The sequence below is a fragment of the Ceratotherium simum genome, chromosome 19, assembly GCF_057802395.1.
Source record: "Ceratotherium simum simum isolate JZ-2026a chromosome 19, ASM5780239v1, whole genome shotgun sequence".
NCBI lineage: Eukaryota > Metazoa > Chordata > Mammalia > Perissodactyla > Rhinocerotidae > Ceratotherium > Ceratotherium simum.
Genome location: NC_141918.1, coordinates 259,253 through 281,290, shown reverse-complemented (window position 1 = coordinate 281,290; position 22,038 = coordinate 259,253). Strand labels below are relative to the sequence as shown.

General features: G+C 38.4%; 1 protein-coding gene across 1 annotated transcript; it reads right to left on the bottom strand.

Annotated features, from left to right (window-relative positions):
- Positions 1-2,195: 2,195 nt before the first annotated feature.
- DDX43 (DEAD-box helicase 43) lies at positions 2,196-19,647 on the bottom strand. The gene is made up of 17 exons (XM_004422034.3): positions 19,317-19,647; positions 16,999-17,054; positions 16,196-16,322; positions 15,218-15,352; positions 13,718-13,799; positions 12,583-12,739; positions 12,021-12,139; positions 11,426-11,536; positions 10,896-11,037; positions 10,324-10,424; positions 8,832-8,919; positions 6,921-7,048; positions 6,608-6,717; positions 5,647-5,785; positions 5,023-5,110; positions 3,979-4,131; positions 2,196-2,378 (listed from the first exon to the last, which is right to left on the bottom strand). Exons 1-16 carry the CDS (start codon positions 19,564-19,566, stop codon positions 4,015-4,017), a joined length of 1,950 nt encoding a protein of 649 aa, XP_004422091.2. The 5' UTR covers positions 19,567-19,647; the 3' UTR covers positions 2,196-2,378; positions 3,979-4,014.
- Between the last annotated feature and the right edge of the window lie 2,391 nt (positions 19,648-22,038).

Here is a 22,038-nt window from a genome sequence, read left to right as displayed (position 1 = left end):
TACATTCCCACAAGCGGTGTACAAGGGTTACTTTTTCTCTACATCCTCTCCAACACTTGTTATTTATCTTTTTAATAGCCATTCTGATGAGCGTGAGGTGATATCTCATTGTGGTTTTGATTTGCATTTCCCTAATAATTTGGTGATGTTGAACATCTTTTCATGTGCCTGTTGGCTGTCTGTAAATCTTCTTTGGAAAAATGTCTGTTCAGATCCTTTGCTCATTTTTTCATCAGGTTGTTTGGTTTTTTGTTGTTGAGTTGTATGAGTTCTTTATATATTTTGGAAATTAACCCCTTGTCTGATATATGATTTGCAAATATCTTCTCCCAGTTGGTGGGTTGTCTTCTTGTTTTGTTGATGGTTTCTTTTGCTGTGCAGAAGCTTTGTAGTCTGATGTGGTCCCATTTGTTTATTTTTCTTTTGTTTCTGTTGCCTGAGGAGAAATGATATTGAAAAGATGCTGCTAAGATCAATGTCAAAGAGCGTACTGCCTGAGTTTTCTTCTAGGAGTTTATGGTTTCAGGTCTTAATTCAAGTCTTTAATCCATTTTGCATTAATTTTTGTGGATGGTGTGAGATGATGGTCTACTTTCATTCTTTTGCTTGTGGCTGTCCAGTTTTCCCAACACCATTTATTGAAGAGACTTTCCTTTCTCCCTTGTATGTTCTTGGCTCCTTTGTTGAAAATTAGCTGTCCATACATGTGTGGGTTTATTTCTGGGCTCTCGATTCTGTTCCACTGATCTGCCTGTCTGTTTTCATGCCAGTACCACGCTATTTTGATTACTGTAGCTTTGTAGTATATTTTGAAATCAGGGATTGTGATGCCTCTAGGTTTGTTCTTTTTTCTCAGGATTGCTTTGGCTATTTGGGGTCTTTTGTTGTTCCATGTAAATTTTAGGATTCTTCTGTTTTCATGGAAAATGCTATTAGGGTGATAGCATTATTAACCCAATGTTTTTTTCTGGCTGATTTTAGGATTTTTGTCTTTGGTATTCTGGAATTTCATTGTGATATATGAACATGGAATCTGATAAAACGTTTTTCACTTGATCTTGAAAGCATTCCATCCATGTGGTTAGAGCTGCCTCATCTTTTCTAGCATTTGCATTTTATTCCATTGCAGTGTTCAGATTGCTGTTACTTTCTAAAGAGTTTACTTATGTATAGAAGTGAGAATGGCTTGATTTAATGCTATTTTTCAGTTTTAATATCCGTTATGCTAGCTTTATAGAATGAGTTGAAGAACTCGTCTTGTTTAATGTTCTGTAGCAGGATTTACCCTTTTGTTGAAGCCCCTTCATGGTTCTTCTGTTTTGTCTATTCAGCTTAACTACTTAATTTTGGTAATTTAGGAAAATATAGTCAGACTTGTGAATTCCTATTTGTGGACATCATGTTGCACAGTGTTCTTATAATTTTATCCTCTTGTATCCCTCAGGTAGTCAGAGCAGGGAGCGCTGTCCCCTCCCCACTCAGTCTCACCAGAACTTTGTTTCATGGTCTTACTGAGGAATCAACTGTTGGTTTTTACTGAACTCTCTATTTTCTTATTCATTAATTTCTTCTTTTACTCTTATTTCCTTTCTGCTATCTTACCAATCTTATCACTAATACCAGGAAACTATTATTGCATGAATGAATAATATAAGATGAGGTGATTACGGCCTAACTATACAAATATAAATACCTCTGTAAACACTAAATGGTAATACATACAAGTAACTATCATGTATGGAGCAAAAAACTACACAAAACTGTAAGGGGAAGTTGGGGAATGTGGTTAATCAAAGAAGCTTTCATGGAAAAGAAATTATTTTCCTAGGATTTATTTTAGTCTGCAGCTATAGGCTAAAATGTAAGAAACAGCTGTTGCATATTTTGGTCCCATGAAATCCTTTTACTGTTTCATTTCAAAGTAGGTAAAGTGTAATCACTTAAGAAAAGTACCCCCAAATAAAATACTATTTAACAAACACAAAATTAAAGAGCTATTCAGAAAGACAGAGATCAGCTTGTCTTTTTATCATAGAAAAAAATTTATTTTGTTAACAGTATCTTTGTCACTGCCTTGACAACATCTGAACAAACCTTAAACCCTTTAAAGACTGACCTCAATACAGCAACATTACAGGACACAAAATTTTTTTTTTAATTAAAAGTGAAAAAAATTTTAATGCTACATTCCTTAATATCCGTGAAAAAAATTTCAACTCGTTTAAATACTTTTGATTTTATTAAAATATAAAATATTGAATTCTGCATTTTTAAACACTATTATTGTTAAGAATCAGTCAAGTTTCTTCATACTGCCAGCATGTTTCCAATACTTCCATATATCTTAAATAGTTACATCTCTAAAAAAATCTTGAATTCTGAAAAATAAGTAGGAAAAAATGTAAATTGCTGTTCCCAAATCTTTTCAAAAATTTTTAACTGTGATAAACTACACATAACAAAATTTACCATCCTAAGCATTTTTAAGTAGTATTAAGTAAGTTCAATATTACTAAGTATATTCATTCTTCTAACACTAATCTCCAGAACTTTTTCATTGTGCAGAACTGAAACTCCATACCCATTAAATATCTCATTTCCCCCTCCTACTAGCTCCTGGCAACCACCATTTTACTTTGTTTCTGAGTTGATTACTCTAGGTGTGTCACGTAAGTGGAATCATACAGTATGTCCTTTTGTGACTGGCTTATTTTACTCAGCATCATGTCTTCAAGGTTCATCCATGTTTTAGTGTGTGTCAGGATTTCCTGTTTACGTAGCACTTTGTTTATCCATTCATTCACGTGGCACCTGCGTTCCTCTACCTTTTGGCTATTATGAATAAAGCTGCTATGAACATGGGTGTACAAATGTCTCTTAGGGACCCTGCTTTCAATTCTTTTGGATATATGCCCAGACGTGGAATTGCTGGATTATATTTTTAATTTTTTGAGGAAGTGCCATATTTTGCATAGTGGACGCACCATTTTACATTCCCATCAATAGTGCAAAAGGGTTCCAATTTCTCCACATCCTTGCCAACACTTATTTTCTGTTTATTTGATAATAGCCATTCTGTAGTAGTCATCCTAATGGATGTTAGGTAATCTCATTGTGGTTCTGATTTGCATTTAGCTAGTGATTAGTGAGGTAGAGCATCTTTTCATATGTTTATTGGCCATTTGGAGAAATGTCTATTCAAGTCCTTTGCCCATTTTTTTTTTTTGGTGAGGAAGATCAGCCCTGAGCTAACATCTTTGCCAATCCTCCTCTTTTTGCCGAGGAAGATTGGTCCTGAGCTAACACCCATGCCCATGCCGCCACAGCATGGCTTGACAAGAGGTGCATTGGTGCATGCCCAGGGTCCAAACCCCGGGCCACTGAAGTGGAGAGCGCACACTTAACTGCTGCGCCACCGGGTCGGCCCCCCCATTTTTTAATCTGGTTGTTTGTTTCTGTTTGGTTTTAGGAATTCTCTATATTGTAGGTATTAATCCCTTATCAGATATATGATTTGCAAAAGTATTTTCTCCAGTTTATTCACATGGTCCCCTACTGGACATTTAGTTTAGTCTTTTCCTACTACAAATATTGCTCTAATAAATCTTTACTTGTATATGCAGACATATTTATAGAATATATTCCTAGAAGAGGAATTGCTGGATCAAAAGGTATATGTATTTATAATTGATACATTACCAAATTTCTCAGAAGAGATTATACCAATTTATACCTCCACCAACTCCATTACACTCTTAATGATCCTTCTGTACAACTTAAAGTTTATTTTCTCAACTCTGAATTAATACTTCTAACTCTAAATAAAATATATTAACTGGAATTTAGGTAAGAGGTAAAGAATAATATCTAATAATTTATTATGTTAATGACTTAGAGATAATGCTGATTGCAACACACTAACAAAGCCTAGTTAAAGACAACAGGCATTTGAAAGTCCATGTGTTATTCAAATTTTACCTCCTGTAAGTAGGTGGTACCACTTCAACATAGACATTAATAATAAAACTTCTTGGGTTTTCCTTGGGGTCTTCCCATTTTTTTTTCCATTTCTTTTTTCAGTTTATTTGCCTTGTATCTTTCAGCCATTGACACAAGATCCTCTGGGATACTCTGAAACCATTAAATGTGTTATTGAGATTTTTCTTTCAGTATAACAGTTTTTCTACAATATGCTAAAATGCCTCCAAATCATTTCAAAGATCTCCACAATTGATTACATGACATCTTTCAAACAGAATGAAATGTGTCTCCTTGCATATTAAACCCTGAAGCTATCTTCAAGCTATAAAACCAGACTGATCTTAAAAACCCCCATCATTATGCTACTCCCCTGCTTGCATAGCCCCTTCAGTTGCTTCCCAGTGCCCTTAACCTTAACATGCCTTACATGGTACCACTTACTATATGTTCTTTCTCACCTCTGGGCCTGAGTATGTTCCCTTGCTGGAACACTTATCCCATTCTTCAACATCTCTTCCAACCTCCAACCCCACTGGTTTCTTCTTCAGCAAGGTTTTCATTGATGCTCATCCCCATTAGATTAGGTTCCCTAATTAGATGATATTGTAGCTCCTTACCTTACCATGGCTACAGCCCTCACAACATGTTTACTTACTTATTTAATATCTGTCTTTCCTGATAAGCAGTTAAGCCCCAGTACTTGGAATAAATGAAATTGTTTTTTCTTTTTCTATTTTTGGTGAGGAAGACTAGCTCTGAGCTAACATCCATTGCCAATCCTTCTCTTTTTGCTGAGGAAGATTAGCCCTGAGCTAACACCTGTGCCCATCTTCCTCTATTTTGTACATGGGATGCCACCACAGCATGGCTTGATAAATAGTGTGTCGGTCTGTGCCCGGGATCCAAACCTGTGAAGCCCAGGCCGCTGGACCAGAGCACGTGAACTTAACCGCTATGCCACCCGGCTGGCCCCAAAATGAAATTATTTGAACGTCAGAAAAGGGATACAAGGTAGACTTCTAATGAGTTGCATATTCTCACCTGATTTGCTCTTTCCAGAATATTTATTAATTCATTGGCAATTCTCCAATCATTTCTAGTGATAAGGGTAATTGACACTCCAGTTCTCCTTTAAGGGGGAGAAGAACTCATGTAATTTGAGTTATAATTTGTATTCATGATTCAGTTAGCAAAACAGAATAAAAACAACAGTAGCAAAACCTCAACTCTTTCACAAGCCCAAATAGGTGTTATGTATTAAGATTTAGCATCATTCAAACAGCAATTTGGAATCTAAATAATCAGCAGTTGTTTAAATAGCATGTCATAGGGAGCTTATGACAGTAGTGCTCTCAGCAGGAAAAGAAGTCCTCTTACACATGCCCAGTTGGACCACAGAGTAACCACAGGACACAGCTCACTGTTGTGACACTATAAAGCAAAGAGTGGAACTGGAAACAGTTACACGCAGCTAATCATAGAGGGGTGTGGTTGAATCTAGAACAGGCCAACTGGACAGGGATAAAGTAGCAAAGCAGGTTCTGGGGCGCCACAGACAGTTTGCAGGCAAGAGAACAAAACAGCTTTCCAGGTAAGAGCAGCCTCTGAGGGGAGTGTTGAGGAGCCAGGGCTGGCTTCTTTCAGGAGTAGACTATGCTGACTTACCCTGCCCTTCCAGTGCGTCCTACTCTGTGCACATATTCTTCGATGTTCCGGGGAAAATCATAATTATAGACATGTGTGACATCATGTACATCGAGACCTCGAGATGCTAAGTCAGTAGCAATCAGTATTCTCACTTTACCTAAAGAGTAAAGCCAAAAAGAATACAGACACATTCTGGCATTAAACCAACCCAAGGCATATCTGAAAAGTATATTTTCCCCTGATACCTAATCAAGTGAACTATTATTGCTTTTATTTTTTTTTTTTGGTGAGGAAGATCAGCCCTGAGCTAACATCCATGCTAATCCTCCTCTTTTTGCTAAGACCAGCTCTGAGCTAACATCTATTGCCAATCCTCCTCCTCTTTTTCCCCCAAAGCCCCAGTAGATAGTTGTATGCCATAGTTGCACATCCTTCTAGTTGCTGTATGTGGGACGTGGCCTCAGCATGGCCGGAGAAGTGGTGCGTCGGTGCGCGCCCGGGATCCGAACCCAGGCCGCCAGTAGCAGAGCGCGCACACTTAACCACTAAGCCACGGGGCCGGCCCACTATTATCGCTTTTTATATTAAAACACTTAAGATAATGAAAATGGGAAAGAGATATTTATAGTCTTTCTTTTTAACTGCTGGCAAGTTACAACACAATAGATACCATGGTTCAGCAAATGGTCCCTGAATCATCTGAACCATGTCACAAAGATATATGCCTTTCACGTAAGTTAACAGAAATATTCTCCATTGCAAATTACCTTGATATCTAGGTTTAAATATTAGCTTTTTGAGTCTGGATAGTTCTGAGAGTCTGATTAATAATATTTAGAGCTCTAATAAGTATAGTTTTGGGATCTGCAAGCTGAGGACAGATCTTAGAAACGGGTTCCATGAAAAGGTGCTATCACTGAGCCAAGCCCAGGCACTGTATGCTTTTAAACTACAACAAATATTAATTATATAAATGTACCTGTTTTAAAGTTTTCTAATGCTCTCTCTCGATCACTCTGCTCCCTGTTGCCATGCAGAGACTCGACTGATATATGCTGGAGAATCAGGTCACTTGATAAGTGATCAGCACTGAAGCAAAAGATAAAGTCAGTAATCTTAGTGCTTATTCTATTACACCATTAATTCACTAGTTTTACTTTTATTAGCAAAAGTCTGAAATGATGTACTGTGTAAGACATATACCCCCATTTGAAATTAGTATACCAATAGAAATAATGCTAAACAAATCAATTTGACTGATGATTAAAAATGTAAAAGAAAAAAATCCTTACACAGCTTTTCTGCTGACAAACACTATGACTTTGTCTTTGGGAGACATGCTCTCTAGGAAAGTTTGGATATGAGATCGTTTCTCTTCTTCTGTGGTGACAATTATATTCTGCTTCACGGTACTTACAGCCTAAAGGATTCAAAGATCATAGTACATCAACATTGATGGGCAAACCTCAAACACTGGCTTGAAATACATCTTATTTCTATCATTGGTTATTGTCTTAATAAACTGCTAAGAGGTAAACAGGCAAGTCCTCACAAAATTACCTATTTCTACTTAAAGATTTGTAGCGCAGCCTTTCACTTTTAATCACTTATTCACCCAAGCTAAGTTGGGAACTCCTGGATGCTTGGTAGTGTGTTGAAAGCAATTGGTTACCATTGGAGGAAAAGAAGTAACCATGGGGTGAGGCCAAGCTTATAAAAACTATCATCATGAAGTTTGGGTATAGCCCTTACAACGAAGGAAGATGATCAGCTTATGACATAAGAGTTTCCATTCAGTGAGTATTTTGACAATTTAATGCCAAGTTTCAAAATATCATTGGTACCATTGTTTGATCAGAGATAAAATAGACTTTAATAGCATTTAATGAAAAGAAAGAATCAAGCATTTATCATGGCATTTGTGAAATCTAATGAAAAGAGCCTAGGCAATGACCAATTATTATTAGTTACTAGTGATTAAGTAAAAAGTCAATTTTCATTAATGATTAATTTGAAAGGCCAGGCTGGCCCGGTGGCTTAGTGGTTAAGTGCGCGCGCTCCGCTGCTGGCGGCCCGGGGTTCGGATCCCGGGTGCGCACTGACGCACCGCTTCTCTGACCATGCTGAGGCCGAGTCCCACATACAGCAACTAGAAGGATGTGCAGCTGTGACCTACAACTATCTGCTGGGGCTTTGGGGGAAAAAATAAATAAATAAAATTAAAAAAAAAAAATTTGAAAGGCCAATTTGAATTACTAAGTGGAAAGCCAGAGAACTTTATAATGGAGGAGAAATATAATGGAGATCTTTAATTATAAACTGTGTAATTACTAACAACATCTGAACCCATCGATCAGTCTTACCTTCACAAAAAGAGAACATCAGACTTACATATATGCACATATGTAGACCTCGTTTAGAACCTGATTCTAACAGGGTTAATAAAAATAGGATGTCAGGGTTCGCAGGTTTGGATCCCGGGTGTGCACTGACCCACCGCTTGTCAAGCCATGCTGTGGCAGTGTCGCATATCAAGTGGAGGAAGATGGGCACGGATGTTAGCCCAGGGCCAGTCTTCCTCAGCAAAAAGGAGGGCTGGCATGGATGTTAGCTCAGGGCTGATCTTCCTCACAAAAAAAAAAAGCAGCAGGGGGAGGCCGGCCCAGGGGCACAGCAGTTAAATGTGCGTGCTCCACTGAGGTGGCCTGGGGTTTGGATCCAGGGCGTGGATCCGAATGCACCACTTGTCGCCCTATGCTGTGGCGCATCCCATATAAAGTGGAGGAAGATGGGCATGGATGTTAGCCCAGGGCCAGTCTTCCTCAGCAAAAAAAACAGGAGGATTGGTGACAGATGTTAGGTCAGGGCTAATCTTCCTCACACACACACAAAAAAGAGCCTGAGCTGAATATCATTACAATCAATAAAAATCCTCCTTTAAAAAAAGAAATGGGATGTCAGGAAAATAGGAACACTGACTGGATATTTGATGGTATTATTAAAATTTTAGATGAGTGATACTAGTACTGTAGTTAAAGATTAGTCTTTTAGACATATAAACTAAAGTACTTATGGATAAAATCATATGCATCTAGGATTTTCTCTAAAATTAGGGAGCAGAGTAGACATGCCAAAACACAAAGTAATTAAAACTTCCATAATTAAGAAATATTTTTAATAATAGTAATAAAAAACAAGCTTACAACTAGATCCAGAGTCCCAACATATACAATCATTGGCTCTTTCAAATAAGATTGCGCAAGTCGACGGACAGAATATGGCCACGTTGCACTGGAAATAAAACATGATACACAAATATTAAAGATGTATTATAAATCAGGGGCTGGCCCAGTGGTATTGTGGTTAAGTTCATGCATTCCGCTTCAGCAGCATGGGGTTTGTGAGTTCAGATCCCGGGCACGGACCTACACAGTGCTCATCAAGCCATGCTGTGGTGGCATCCCACATGCAAAACAGAGGAAGACTGGCATAGATGTTAGCTCGGGGACAATCTTCCTCACCAAAGGAAGAAAAAGAACTTATTATAAATCAAACATTACGAATTTTTTTTAAGAATGCTTTGAACCAAATTACCTATGAAAGACAAATTTAGTGCTTTTCAATAAGGCAGATTTTACAGACACAAAGAATTGCTTAACTATAGTGAAGCTACTAGATGAAACCTTTAAATAAGTTTAATAAATAGGTGTATACATTTAAAGGTGAAAGAGACCTGTATCTTAAATTCTAATCTATGGAAAGGTAAAATGAATTCAAGTGTTAGATTAGTTTTCTCTTGACCTTTATAAAAGACAAAAAACAAGAAAACCTAGTATTTTTCATACATTATAAGCAGGCAAAACCAAGTGCTTATATAAAAAACATTTTAAGTTTACTAATGAAAGGCTATGTAAAGTCACGTTTCTTCAACCATATATATTATGAAAATAACCACCTTTTGTACTTTCACAGTAATTACAATGATGGGAAAATTAGTAAGAAAATGTAGTGAGGAAATTTAGTATATTTCCTCAATTATACACTATTCTTTTTTAATGCTAATGACACAAAGGATATAAGCCCAGGAGAAAATGGTCTAGAGATCATTCTGCATTTAAGAATTTTATTTATTTATTTTTTTCCCCTTAAAGCCCCAGTAGATAGTTGTATGTCACAGCTGCACATCCTTCTAGCTGCTGTATGTGGGACATGGCCTCAGCATGGCCGGAGAAGTGGCGCGTTGGTGCGTGCCCGGGATCCGAACCCGGGCCGCCAGCAGCGGAGCACGCGCACTCAACCGCTAAGCCACGGGGCCGGCCCTCATTCTGCATTTAAACACCAATCACTATTTCCTCAGTTTTATCTTGGGCAAAAAAAGTATTCAGTAACCAAATATCTACCTCTAAGGCCGGGTGATCACTTATTAAATGTGAGGCCCACTATGAAGCATTCTCCCCTCCAGGAGTCCTCTGTACATGCTTTATAGAAATCTCCACCTGTCACTGAGGAAACCCAAGAGCCATATTACACTGTTACAGTGAGTTGCTAAACTAAGTGATGACATGATCTTTCACCTAAGGATCTCAAAATACCCTCAAGTAAGGCTCTAAAATCCTGTGGGGAAATCAACCAAAAAGAATGGATTCCAGTCCACTGGTTTCTGTTTTGCAGACTAGCAGTCAGCCATATACCTACCTTGTCATAATAGTCTGCCTGTCTGGGCGCACATCCAACAAAATCTTCATTATCTGGGGTTCAAATCCCATGTCCAGCATCTTGTCGGCTTCGTCTAATACCTGCATTGAAAATGGTTGTGGCTAGATTGGATATGGAAGGTAGCTAATATGTATGCTCTCTCTTTATAATACTAAAAGGTAATTTTTTTCTCATTCCCCCTATTACCTAAGTCACTATTTTAATTTCTCTAGGAGAAAATAAGCTACCTGTAGTTGTAACACAGATTGATTTGATTTTTTTTTTAAGTTGGCTAACTAATAGTTTCTAAACCTATTTAACGAAAAAAATTTAAATGTCTAAAATATCCATGTGGACTTTTTATTTTCTTTTGTAATTATCTACATTTTCCCACATTTATAAAAAACATTAAAATAGAATTATCCTAAAAATCCTTATTTTAATGTACTACAGGGAATGGAAAAAATTCCTAGGATTTAAAACCATTATAAAATGGACAGCCAGTCTAAAAATGGGTTTTTTAAAAGTTGAGTTCTTCCTCCTAGTATCCCACACCCCGACTCCATGATTACCAAGTAGGTTACACTTTTCAGGTTCACAAAGTTATTCATTTGCAGATCATTCAATCTTCCTGGAGTTGCAATAATGATATCTACACCTTTTGTCAGATCTTTTATTTGTCCATTTCTATCTCCACCACCATATACACAAACACTTAGAAAAAAAAGACAGAGGTCCATGTTCAGACAAGGAATATCCCATCACAACTCAAAATCCCAACCAACCTAAGCATTTTGGGTATAAAATAACAAAATAAAAGGTATATAAATAAAAAAGAGTATCAGATCCCTTTGGTAGTAATTTGTCCCTTTCTGAGAACTACCCACACCCATCAACTTACAGGTGTGTCCTAGAGAGCCATGTTGGTATCATTAGTACTTGACCCCAGCGCTCTGGCTACCATTGATTTGGATCAGGAGTATTAGCTGACCAATGCTGAGCCATTTCAGATTCTCAAAATGTGTGAAAAATAATGGGGAGAATGTATAAAGCTACAAAAGTTTAAAATACTGATACAAGAATAGCCAAAGAAATGACTTACCTTTTAAGACCTTTATAAGAATACTTAGAACATTCAGCTTCCACTTGAAGAGCTAATTCTCGAGTGGGTGTGAGGACTAACATGCCAGGTCCATTCCTTTTTTCTCTAGCTCTTTGTAGAGAAAACAGATGATATTAAAGTATCTGTCTCAGATAAAAAGGCACATTTATTCAGTGCTTTCAAGATATGTAGCAATGAGTGTCAAATCACATACATCCACCATAAAAAGTGGAGAAATATAGAAAAACAGCCAAACAAAAAGATCCAAGGGCCCAGATACCGGCCTTTTCATTTAACATGGCCAGTGCTTTCCTGTGTCAAATATTCTCTCACAGAATAGCATCCTGTACTGTACATGATCATTTAAACCATCTGTTTCCAATGTTTCACTATTAAGACTTTTGGTAGATACTACCTATTCCTTCCTAAAAACGTGTTGTCAACTTATACTTTCAGCAGCACAGTATAAGCGTAGTTCCCTGACACTAGGCATTACCTTTTGCCCAATGCACTAGATAAAAGAAACTTGAACTGTATTTTTGGTATCTATAGCTACTAAACCCCTATCAAGAGAATCCAGCTGTAGAATTCTTACACTGGTTGAGAGTCCAGATGAATAAATCCAGGCATTAGGTAGGACAGTGTCTTCCCTGTCCCGGTTTGGGCTACTCCTATAAGATCTATTCCTTGTAGGACTATTGGCCACGCCTGTGACTGAAACAGAATGATAAACATTAAAATAAATACTACGTTTCTTTTTGCCAAGTGTCCCTCCTCTCCCAGCCTGAAATTTCTTTCAACAGACATGTTTTTTTTTCTCCCCCAAAGCCCCAGTAGATAGTTGTATGTCATAGTTGCACATCCTTCTAGTTGCTGTATGTGGGGCGTGGCCTCAGCATGGCCGGAGAAGTGGTGCATCGGTGCGCGCCCGGGATCAGAACCCGGGCCGCCAGGACCGGAGCGCGCCACTTAACCGCTAAGCCACGGGGCCGGCCCTCAACAAACATGTTTTGAGTGCTAGGCACTGGTGGTGAAGGAGGTGCCAAGGGCGTGGTCACAGGAGACAGTTGCTTCCTGGTGATTTAACTTCTAACAATGAGATCCTGTTTTTGGGGGGAAAAATGGTCAGTGAAATAAGAGAGTTAAAGAAAGCATACCTGAATTGGTGTTGGCTTTTGAAAACCTGCCTTTTTAATGTTTTCCATAACTTCGGGATAACATTGAAAGGCATCCTCAAATTTACATGTAGGATTGGGGATAGGGCGCTTCTCACCATCTTTCAAGTCATCACACATCATATTATAATTTTCCTTTCTTTAAGGAGAAATGGAACAAGGATTAGTGGCTTTGGTCACTGGACTCCCCGAGCAAGAAATTCTTTCCAGTATAAGTTCAGGTCATATCTACAAATTCAACGGCAAGTGATTAAAACAAGACTGTTAGTAAAGTTAGAGTGAAATGCAATAACGAAGAAAAGAAGTGAGCCCATCTTTCTCTTACCAGATAGTTGCAGAGAGAAGGAAAAAAAAAAATCACATTGTATGTGTGAATGGGCCAATGACAGTTTCATGGAAAGGTTAAGAATAGAGCCTGAAAATTATATGCTTCATGATTCAAAAATCAGATTTGGCAAACACTTGAAGGCCTACAATGTGCCACACATATTTCCTTAATTAATCCACAACAAGCCTGTGACGTGGACTTCTCATTTGACAGGTGATCATCATTAGTTACTTGTCCAAGGTCTGACCCCACAGAAACCCCAGAATAACTGCTCTTTCTGCTATACCATACCATCCTAGTTTTATAACAGACTTTAATAGAAAAAAATGCTGCCATTAGGACCTTTAATTCCAGAGAATAAGGATGGAAGAGTAAGAAATTATTCTAATATGCAGCTATCAAATCATGTTATTATTTTCAAGTTTTAAAAATAATTCTCTAAAACTGCTGTCCAATACAGCAGGCACTAACCACAAGTGTCTTTTTAAATTTACAATTTTAAGTTAAAAATTCAGTTCCTCAATTATACTAGCCATGTTTTAAGTGTTTGATAGCTATTGACTATTGTGACTACTCTATTAGACAAAAATATGGCCCATTTTCCATCTTTGCAGAAAGTTTTATTGGATAGCAATGCTCTAAAATATATATCATGTAGGACGTAACCACATTTTCATTTGAATATGGAAGGTGTAGTCTTCAAATGCAATCATGTCAATTCTTAGCCTAATGAGTTAATTTAATAAGCTAACTATACAAATACTCACTTAAAGTAATAAAACAACCCACCTCCAATTGTCTACTTGCACTTGTGACATTGAACTTGTTGTTTCTGACTCCATGTAAAAGTTTTTCTTAATTAGAGGTAAATCTGGGACAAAGATGAAAATTCAAACTTTGACAAATAATGAGAATTTACATTTCACTGATACTTATTCAAAGTAACAGAAATCAAACTAAAATATATATTAAGTTCACCTTGCATACATACACCTTTAGACAGTCATTCTACACTTTGCCAGCCAGGCTTAGGCCAATCTCTAAGAAATTTCCCTTTTTAGTTTGTCTTTCAATTACACTTTTCACCCAAAAAAGAGATCTTTAATAATTAAATATAAAATAAAATAAGCCATGCTTTATAAGACATACAATCATCACAGTGGATGAATCTCCTCTCAAATATAGTACATTGATTTTATCTTTTCTTTGAAGGTCTATCCCATTACTGTTTAGGAATAAAATATTTATCCTTATTCTGCCCCCTGAAACTATTTTATTTTCTTTCTTAAATGTCTATCATACCTCCTCCAAACTTAAATCCTTTTTCTGGCCTCCCATCCCAAATCTCACCAACACATAGATTGCTGAGGTGGCAACTTCACAAGCAGATGAGCTGACCACTATAGTTGAATTAATCATTGTTAATATAGCTTTTTTTTTAAATAAATGATGTTGTATTGCTGCCTCATTCTGATAGCCAAAATTACTGCCTGAATTTACCCTGAAATCTGGTGAATATAATGTGAAACATTATACTCCATATATAATTCCAAGTGAGAATTTCATTTAAAATTAAACAAATTTCAAAAACCCATCTCTTCTCAAGAACTGTATGCCCTGGGTCTGGCCCCATGGCACAGTGGTTAAGTTTGTCATGCTCCACTTTGGTGGCCCAGGTTCACAGGTATGGATCCCAGGCGTGGACCTACACCACTTGTCAGCCATGCTGTGGCAGGGACCCACATAAAAAATAGGGGAAGATTGGCATGGATGTTAGCTCAGGCTGAATCTTCCTCAAGCAAAAAGAGGAAGATTGGCAACAGATGTTAGCTCAGGAACAATCTTCCTCACCAAAAAAACAAAAAAGAACTGTATGCCCTCATTAAATGTTTTTCCCTTTTATTTTGCCCTTGTCAGCCAAGATGCTCCAAGATGACCTTTTGCTCAATCACAGCAACAATGTTAACACGTTATGGTTGGCATGTTTATTCTTTTCATTTTCCCCTTGGGCATGATTTTCTTTCTATTTTATTAAACTTTTGCAGTGAGTTACCTCAAATAAGACAAGGTATAGATAAGCTTAATATTTTCATTTTCCATTTATAGCATAAATCACAACACAGACAAAATAGAAACTATCATGCCCTAGGGACTAATTGCAGCATTTCAGATTTTACTATCATTTTTCATATAGATTTCATTACCAAAGTAACACATTTTATAGAGGATAAAAACCTTGATTAAGAGAAACACCAACACCACATGTAAATGTCAGGGTGCAGCACTAACCTGCCCACTTTTCTTTTTCCCATTTCAAACCTTCTTCTCGAATTTGATCCCAATCAATGAATGGCTGATCTTCTGTAACAATACTGACAGTTGCCCTTACATCTCCTCCAACAGAAGGTGGGAATGCAATGATATCTGTTAAAAATATTTTTACCAAATTAGTTTCAAAACAAATCCTACCAGTACAAAAACCCCAGAACCATTTTACTATTTTGTGTTTTAATAACCAGACAATAATGCTAAATATAAAATTTAGGGTTTTAGTACTACCATACCATGACAATTCTGGTCATACTTTTTGTCAGTTATCTACTTCAGACTTATGAATTGGAAAAAAACTTAATATACTGGAAAAGAGAAGTTAAATAGCACGAGAGCCTAGTGTCTGCTAATAAATCACACATATCACTTAATCTCTACAATACTCCTGTGAGGCAGACATTACCCCAGGTTAACAAATGAAGAAATAGCATCTTCGAGGCTTCTTAGAGATTCCTTTCCAAGAAACACTAAGAGGTAATGCTGCCGTCTGAACCTAAGACTCTTCTTTTTACTTCCTTGTTGCTTCTGGAAATGCTTCAATAATGGCTTTTCTCTAGTCCAAGCAGATCTGAGATTTTTAAAATACCAAATAAGTAGGCAGTTTTCAAAGTCAGTCATGTTCCAGGGAAGAGGCCATGGAGACAGGAGACCATGACTAATCCCCTGGTCTACCATTAATGGTGAAGTGTATTAAAAGGTTGGTTTGTTTTTTTCACTCATCTGTGGCTAAAAGTAAAACTGCTAGGTTTAACCACAGAAATTAAGTGTTTTAATGTGAGGAAAAAAGTTTAATGTGAGAAAAAAAATTCTAGACTAGACTTAATGATGGCAACCTAAAGCTTTGTTATCAGAAAAAGTATCAGCTATAATATGGATTATAACACTGAATGAAATTTTAAAAATTTTACAGGGCTTTAGTGGGCAAAAGTTACTCACCAACTCTGGGTTCTGAATTGTAATTTTCTTGTTTTTTAACAAGATTATCTATCACTGCTTTTGCTTTTGTCTGCATCACCTTGCTGCCAAAAATTTTGACTTCTGCTTCAGGATACCCTTTTATTATCTAGATACAAGGGGAAACATAGGTGAGACTGGATTCCCTTCCCCATTCCTCCCTCAACAATCATTCAACTTCAAATAGGACAAAAGTATAAAATAAATATGGTATTGCTATCAATCAGTGTCTGAAATATTATGGAAGGCTTTTGTGCAGGAAAAAGTCATGAACATATGATTTGTGTTTTGGAAAGACTGCTCTGGCCACAGTGCAGAATGGTTAGAGGAGGACAAGCCTGGAAGGAGGATTGCCCCAAATGATGTGATTCCCCTTGAGAAATACAGGACATAGACAGAATCAGTGATGGGTGCGTTGTGAGAGAAGAAGAGGGAAGTCATCTGAGATTTCTGGCTTGGGAAGTTGGTGAATGATGTTGCTGCTTACTGAGATGGGGACACAGGAGCAGCTCAAGGTTTGAGGGATTAACGCTAGGAAGTGCATGATGAATATTCCCCAGAGATCTCATTCTTCAGTGGAGATTATCTCTAAAGATTTTTACCTTCATGAGTCAAAAAACCTAGACCTGGAATGGACCACAGCTTAAGTGAGTTCTTAGAAAGAACGGCAGTATGAAGAACTTTGGCAACGTATCTAAGTTACCATAATATATTAAAAACCGAGCAGAAACTAGAGTTAGGAATGAACTTTGCTCTTTTAGAATTTAAGAACACAAATCATTTACCTGTATTTTGGTGTTTGTTGTACTTTGGATGTCTCTTATTTTTGATCCACCATGACCTATTTTTAAAAACAAAGGGATTAAAAAAAAATCAAGTTGAAATTAACAAAGGGGATTTACATATTTTCCTCAAAGAAACTTCTCTAGTTCTTCCCCAAATCATCTAAACAAAGGCTCCTAGGGTCCAGTAATCACTTCCAGTTTGGAAAAAGGGAAGCAAGAGCTCTCTATTCCAAATTTTGGTGGGTGGTGGGAGGCTCCTTTCCCAGAGATAGATACTAAGGATTCATCATTAGCTCAAGCAAAAACTAACTGGATCCAAAGTGTTGGCAAGGATGTGGAGAAAGTGGAACCCTTGCACACTACAACTCAACAAAAAAACATTCCAATTAAAAATGGTCAAAGGTCTTGGATAGACATTTCTCTAAAGAAGACATACAAATGTCCAACAGGTAATATATGAAAGATGCTGAGGGGCCAGCCTGGTGGCATAGCGGTTAAGTTCTCGCATTCTGCTTCGGTGGTCCAGGGTTCACCGGTTCGGATCCTGGGTGCGGACATACTCACCACTCATCAAGCTATGGTGAGGCGGCGTCCCACATATAAGAGCTACAACTCTACAACTATGATACACTGGGGCTTTGGGGAGAAAAAAGAGGAAGATTGGCAACAGATCTTAGCACAGGGTCAATCTTCCTCAAAGAAAAAACCCAAACAAACAACAACAACAAAAGATGCTGAAATCATCAGGGAAATGCAAATCAAAACCACAATGAGGTATCACCTCAGACCTGTTACAATGGCCATCATCAAAAAGACAAGAGGTAACAAGTGTTGGCGAGGATGTGGAGAAAAAGGAACTCTTGTGCAGTGTGGGTGTAAACTGGTGCAGCCACTGTAGAAAACAATATGGAGGTTCCTCAAAAAATTAAAAATAGAAATACCATATGATCCAGCAATCCCACTTCTGGGCATTTACGCAAATGAATCAAAATCAGGATCTCAAAAAGATATTTGCACTCCCGTGTTCATTTCAGCATTATTCACTAGCTAAGAGGTAGAAACAACCTAAATGTCTGTCAGCAGATGATTGAATGACGAAAATGTGGTATACACAGATAATGGAAGTTTTTAGCCTTAAAAAAGAAAATTCTGCCATTTGTGACAACATGGATGAACCTTGAGGACATTATGCTAAGTGAAATAAGCCAGTCACAAAAGGAAGTATATGATTTTACTTCTATGAGGCATCTAATATAATCAAACTTATAGAAACTAAGTAGTATGGTGGTTGCCAGGGAAGGGGGAAGGAAGCTGTTCAAGGGGTAGGTTCAGTCATGTAAGATGAAAATGTTCTAAGAGATCTACTACACAACATTGTTCTTACAGTTAACAATACTGTACTGTACTCTTAAAATTATGTGTAAATTTATGTTGTGTACCACAACCAAAACAAAACTGGATCCAGAACCAACATCAAGCGGTGCTCTCTAGCACAGTGCTTGCACTTCACAAGTGCTCAATAAGTGTTGAAAGCTTAAGTGATTTTTATTGCAAACCTAGTGGCTTTAGTTTATGGAGCAACACTCTTTAGATCTTTGAGCCTCCCTGAAAAGTCAATGAATCTCTGCCTGGTCTAGCAATCAGTCTTACATTGCTCTATTTAACAGCAGCCTACAAAATCTGTTCATTTTTTCAAAACAGGTTAAAAAGGGGGTAAAGCAAAATATTAGCTCCTACACCTAATGGGCAAAATGTTGGAATTCAGACTTAATGGTAATAAATGGAGCAAATCTAAATTCCAACCATTTCTAAATGCTTTTCAAACATGAATTTGTAAGACTCAAGATATACTAAGAAAAAAGATTCTGTTTTTCAGCATGTAAATCATATTCAAGTTAAAGAAACTAAGTGCAGGATACAGCCATTGCTCTGAGCAGCCCTTCAGTAATATCCTACACCTTCTCACCTTCGGTTTAGGACTCTAAACGGTGCTCAAACAGACTGATTTCAGCAACTGCTTTGTTGTTCATTTTGGGGCAAGCTGTCAAAGGCCTGATCTTGCATTCCAAAGATTTCTTAAGTTTTCTAAGAGTTGCTCTCCCAAAACGTCGTTTCTTTAAAATATCAAACGGTGCATTAAACAACATCTTTCCAGCACCAGAAGGTATTAGAAATATCGCAGGGGGAGATCTGAGTCTCACTAGGGGGCCGCTGACTGCAGGCGAGGAGAGTGCGGCGGGGACGCCCTTCCGCAGGTGTCGCCTGTGGCCCCACCCGTCCTCCCGCCCCACCCCGCACACCCATCCCCTTGCTCTCACCGATCACCGCGCCAACCCAGTCCTTCTTCAGGCCAAAGCAGAGCGGCGGTTCCCGGGGACCAGCGGCCACAGACTGCTGGCGGCCAGAGGAGTCCCTCCAGCTGCCACCTCCGCCGCCCCTACTCGCCCCCTGCCCTCTTCGACTCGGCTCCTCTGCCGGCCTCCTTTCCGGAGCTCGGGACGCTGTCGAGGTTTGCCGGGAAGCAACGACCCAGGGAGAGGCGTTAGCGCCTGCTTCTCGCCCAGACATGGTTCGGCGAAGAAGATCCGGCGCGTCCGACGTCGCTCCGGTGCGGTTCTGCACACTCGGCCGCGCCGTCGCAAGGCTCGTCTTCGAGGGTGGCCACGCAGCCGCTGCTTGAGGCGCCCCGCGAGGCTCGCCCCGCCCCGCCCCGCCCCGCCCCAGCCGCACGTCCATTGGTGGGGGAGGTGTTGTGGGCGGGACCTTCACGGTTCCACCAACCCGCTCTCTAAGTCGTGTGAGCGCACCTTGAACGAGTCAAGCGCCGACCGTGCTTCCTTCTCAGGCGCGCTCCTTGCGCCTTGCCCTGCTAAACTCCCAATCCGGACCCCGTGTCTCAGCGGCTGGGAAACGTTTTTAACCGTGACTCGTAAACATTAGTCACTTTTACAACGTGACCCAATACATACATAAAAAATTTGAAACAAAAGGTTGACAAAACAGCATTTACCATTGCTACGTGAGCAGCACTTTGATATTTTTAAGGCTAAATTAGTTTTTAAAACGTTGGTTGTAATCCATGTAATTTAATGACCCACAGTTTAAAAATCTCTGACCTGAGACATGCTGCTTCAAGGCTTCACACAAACACTTGACCTGAATGTTTGCTGTAGTTTTAGAGCTAATGAAATAAATTGAATAAACGCCTAAAGCGTTCCCGTCACTGTAGCCTGGCTCTGTGGCTGGACATATTATTCCAGGCATGCAAACCAGCTGGGAGTGCCCCTTCTTTGATTGGGATCTTTAAATTGCCTGAACAAATCTCAGTTCAATCATCCATCAAACGTAATAGACATTGATTATAACGCTAGGTGCTGTGGTCTGTGCCCAAGATTGAAAAAAAGTACCAGACCTAGTCCATCCCAGATCGAATGAATGGGTTAACTCTTGGACCCAACTCTATGGCGTTAATTACAACTGTTAATGTTAATCATGTCTGGACAGATAGGATTACAGTGCTATTGGCGCACCCAGGAAATGTATAATAACACGAATGTGTTATGTATTTAATCCTCATTCTCTAATCCTTAATCTGAAATGGATAGTATTAATAATCTTTAGAGAGGAATTTTGTTTGATTAGATTTGCTAATATTTTCTTGAGGATTTTTGCCTCTACATTCATGAGAAATAGTTCTGTAGTTTGCTTGCAATGTCTTTGTTTTTGGTATTAGGGCAACGCTAGCCTCATAGAATGAGTTAGGAAGTTTTTTCCCTCTGCTTCTATTTTCTTGAAGATATTGTAGAAAATTGGCATAATTTCTCCCTTAAATGTTTGTTAGAATTCACTGGTGAACACATCTGGGCCTGGTGCTGTTTTCCAAAGTTATTAATTATTGATTCAATTTCTTTAATAGATATACAGGTAGGCCTATTCAATTTGTCTGTTTATTCTTGTGTGAGTTTTGGCAGATTGTATCTTTTAAGGAATTGGTCTATTTGATCTAAATTATTAGACTTGTGAACATAGACTTGTTCATAGTATTCCTTTATTATCTTTATAAACTCCATGGAATCTGTAGTGATATCGCTTTTCATTTCTGATATTAATAGCTTGTCTTCTCTCTTTTTTTCTTAGTTAGCCCGACTAGAGGTTTATTAATTTTATTGATTTTTTTCAAAGAATCAGCTTTTGGTTTTATTGATTTTCTCTATTGATTCCATCTATTGATTTCCTATTTTCAATTTCATTGATTTCTGCTCTAATTTTTATTATTTTTTCCTTCTGCTTACTTTAGATTTAATTTGCTTTTCTTTTTCTAGTTTCCTAAGGTGGAGACTTAGATGATTGATTTTAGATCTTCTTTTCTAATATATGCATTTAATGCTATATATTTCCTTCTAAGCACTGTTTTCACTGTGTAGGGAAAGAAGACTATCTTCTACCCACTCTGGATCCTTTCTGGCTGGGCTACAAATTAAATTGACATGAGACTGAATAGCAGGAGAAAATCAAACACGCTTTATAACATGTATACATGGGAGAGACCAAGAAAAAGTGGGTAACTTGACAAAATGGCAGAGGTTCTCATCTTAAATACCCTCTTCAGCTAAAGACAAAGAAGGATGTTGGGAGTAGGGGGGAGTCAGTTATGGAAGACTACTGGAAAAGCACAGTAAACAAGAGTAAGGTTGTTATGCAGATTTAAGGCCTTGCCTTCCACATGGATAAGTTTCTAGAGATGAGGTCATCCCTCCTTCTTCCATACAGAATGGGAAATACCTTTACAAATGGAAATTTCCCTTACAAATGTAAATGTTTGGTAAACAGAACTTTGATAAGAATGGGCTTAGCAAGGACCCTCCCAGTCTATCCATACCCAGAGTTATCTATGGTGATGGCCTGTCCTGGGGACAGGCCTGTTATCTTAAATTCTTTTAGGCAGTTAGTGGGGGGGGGGTCAAAGTGTCTTTCAGAAAATAATCAAGGTAAAGAGACATATTTTGAGGTGGCCAATTCTGATTCCCCACAACTGCATCC

Coding starts and splice junctions, on each gene's coding strand:
- DDX43 (XM_004422034.3), bottom strand. CDS start 19,566: ATGTCTGGGCGAGAAGCAGGCGCTAACGCCTCTCCCTGGGTCGTTGCT. Junction 7,049..8,831: donor TTGGGACTCTGGATCTAGTT/GTAAGCTTGTTT, acceptor TGAATCCTTTAG/GCTGTAAGTACCGTGAAGCA. Junction 4,132..5,022: donor TTCTGGAAAGAGCAAATCAG/GTGAGAATATGC, acceptor TAATGGTTTCAG/AGTATCCCAGAGGATCTTGT.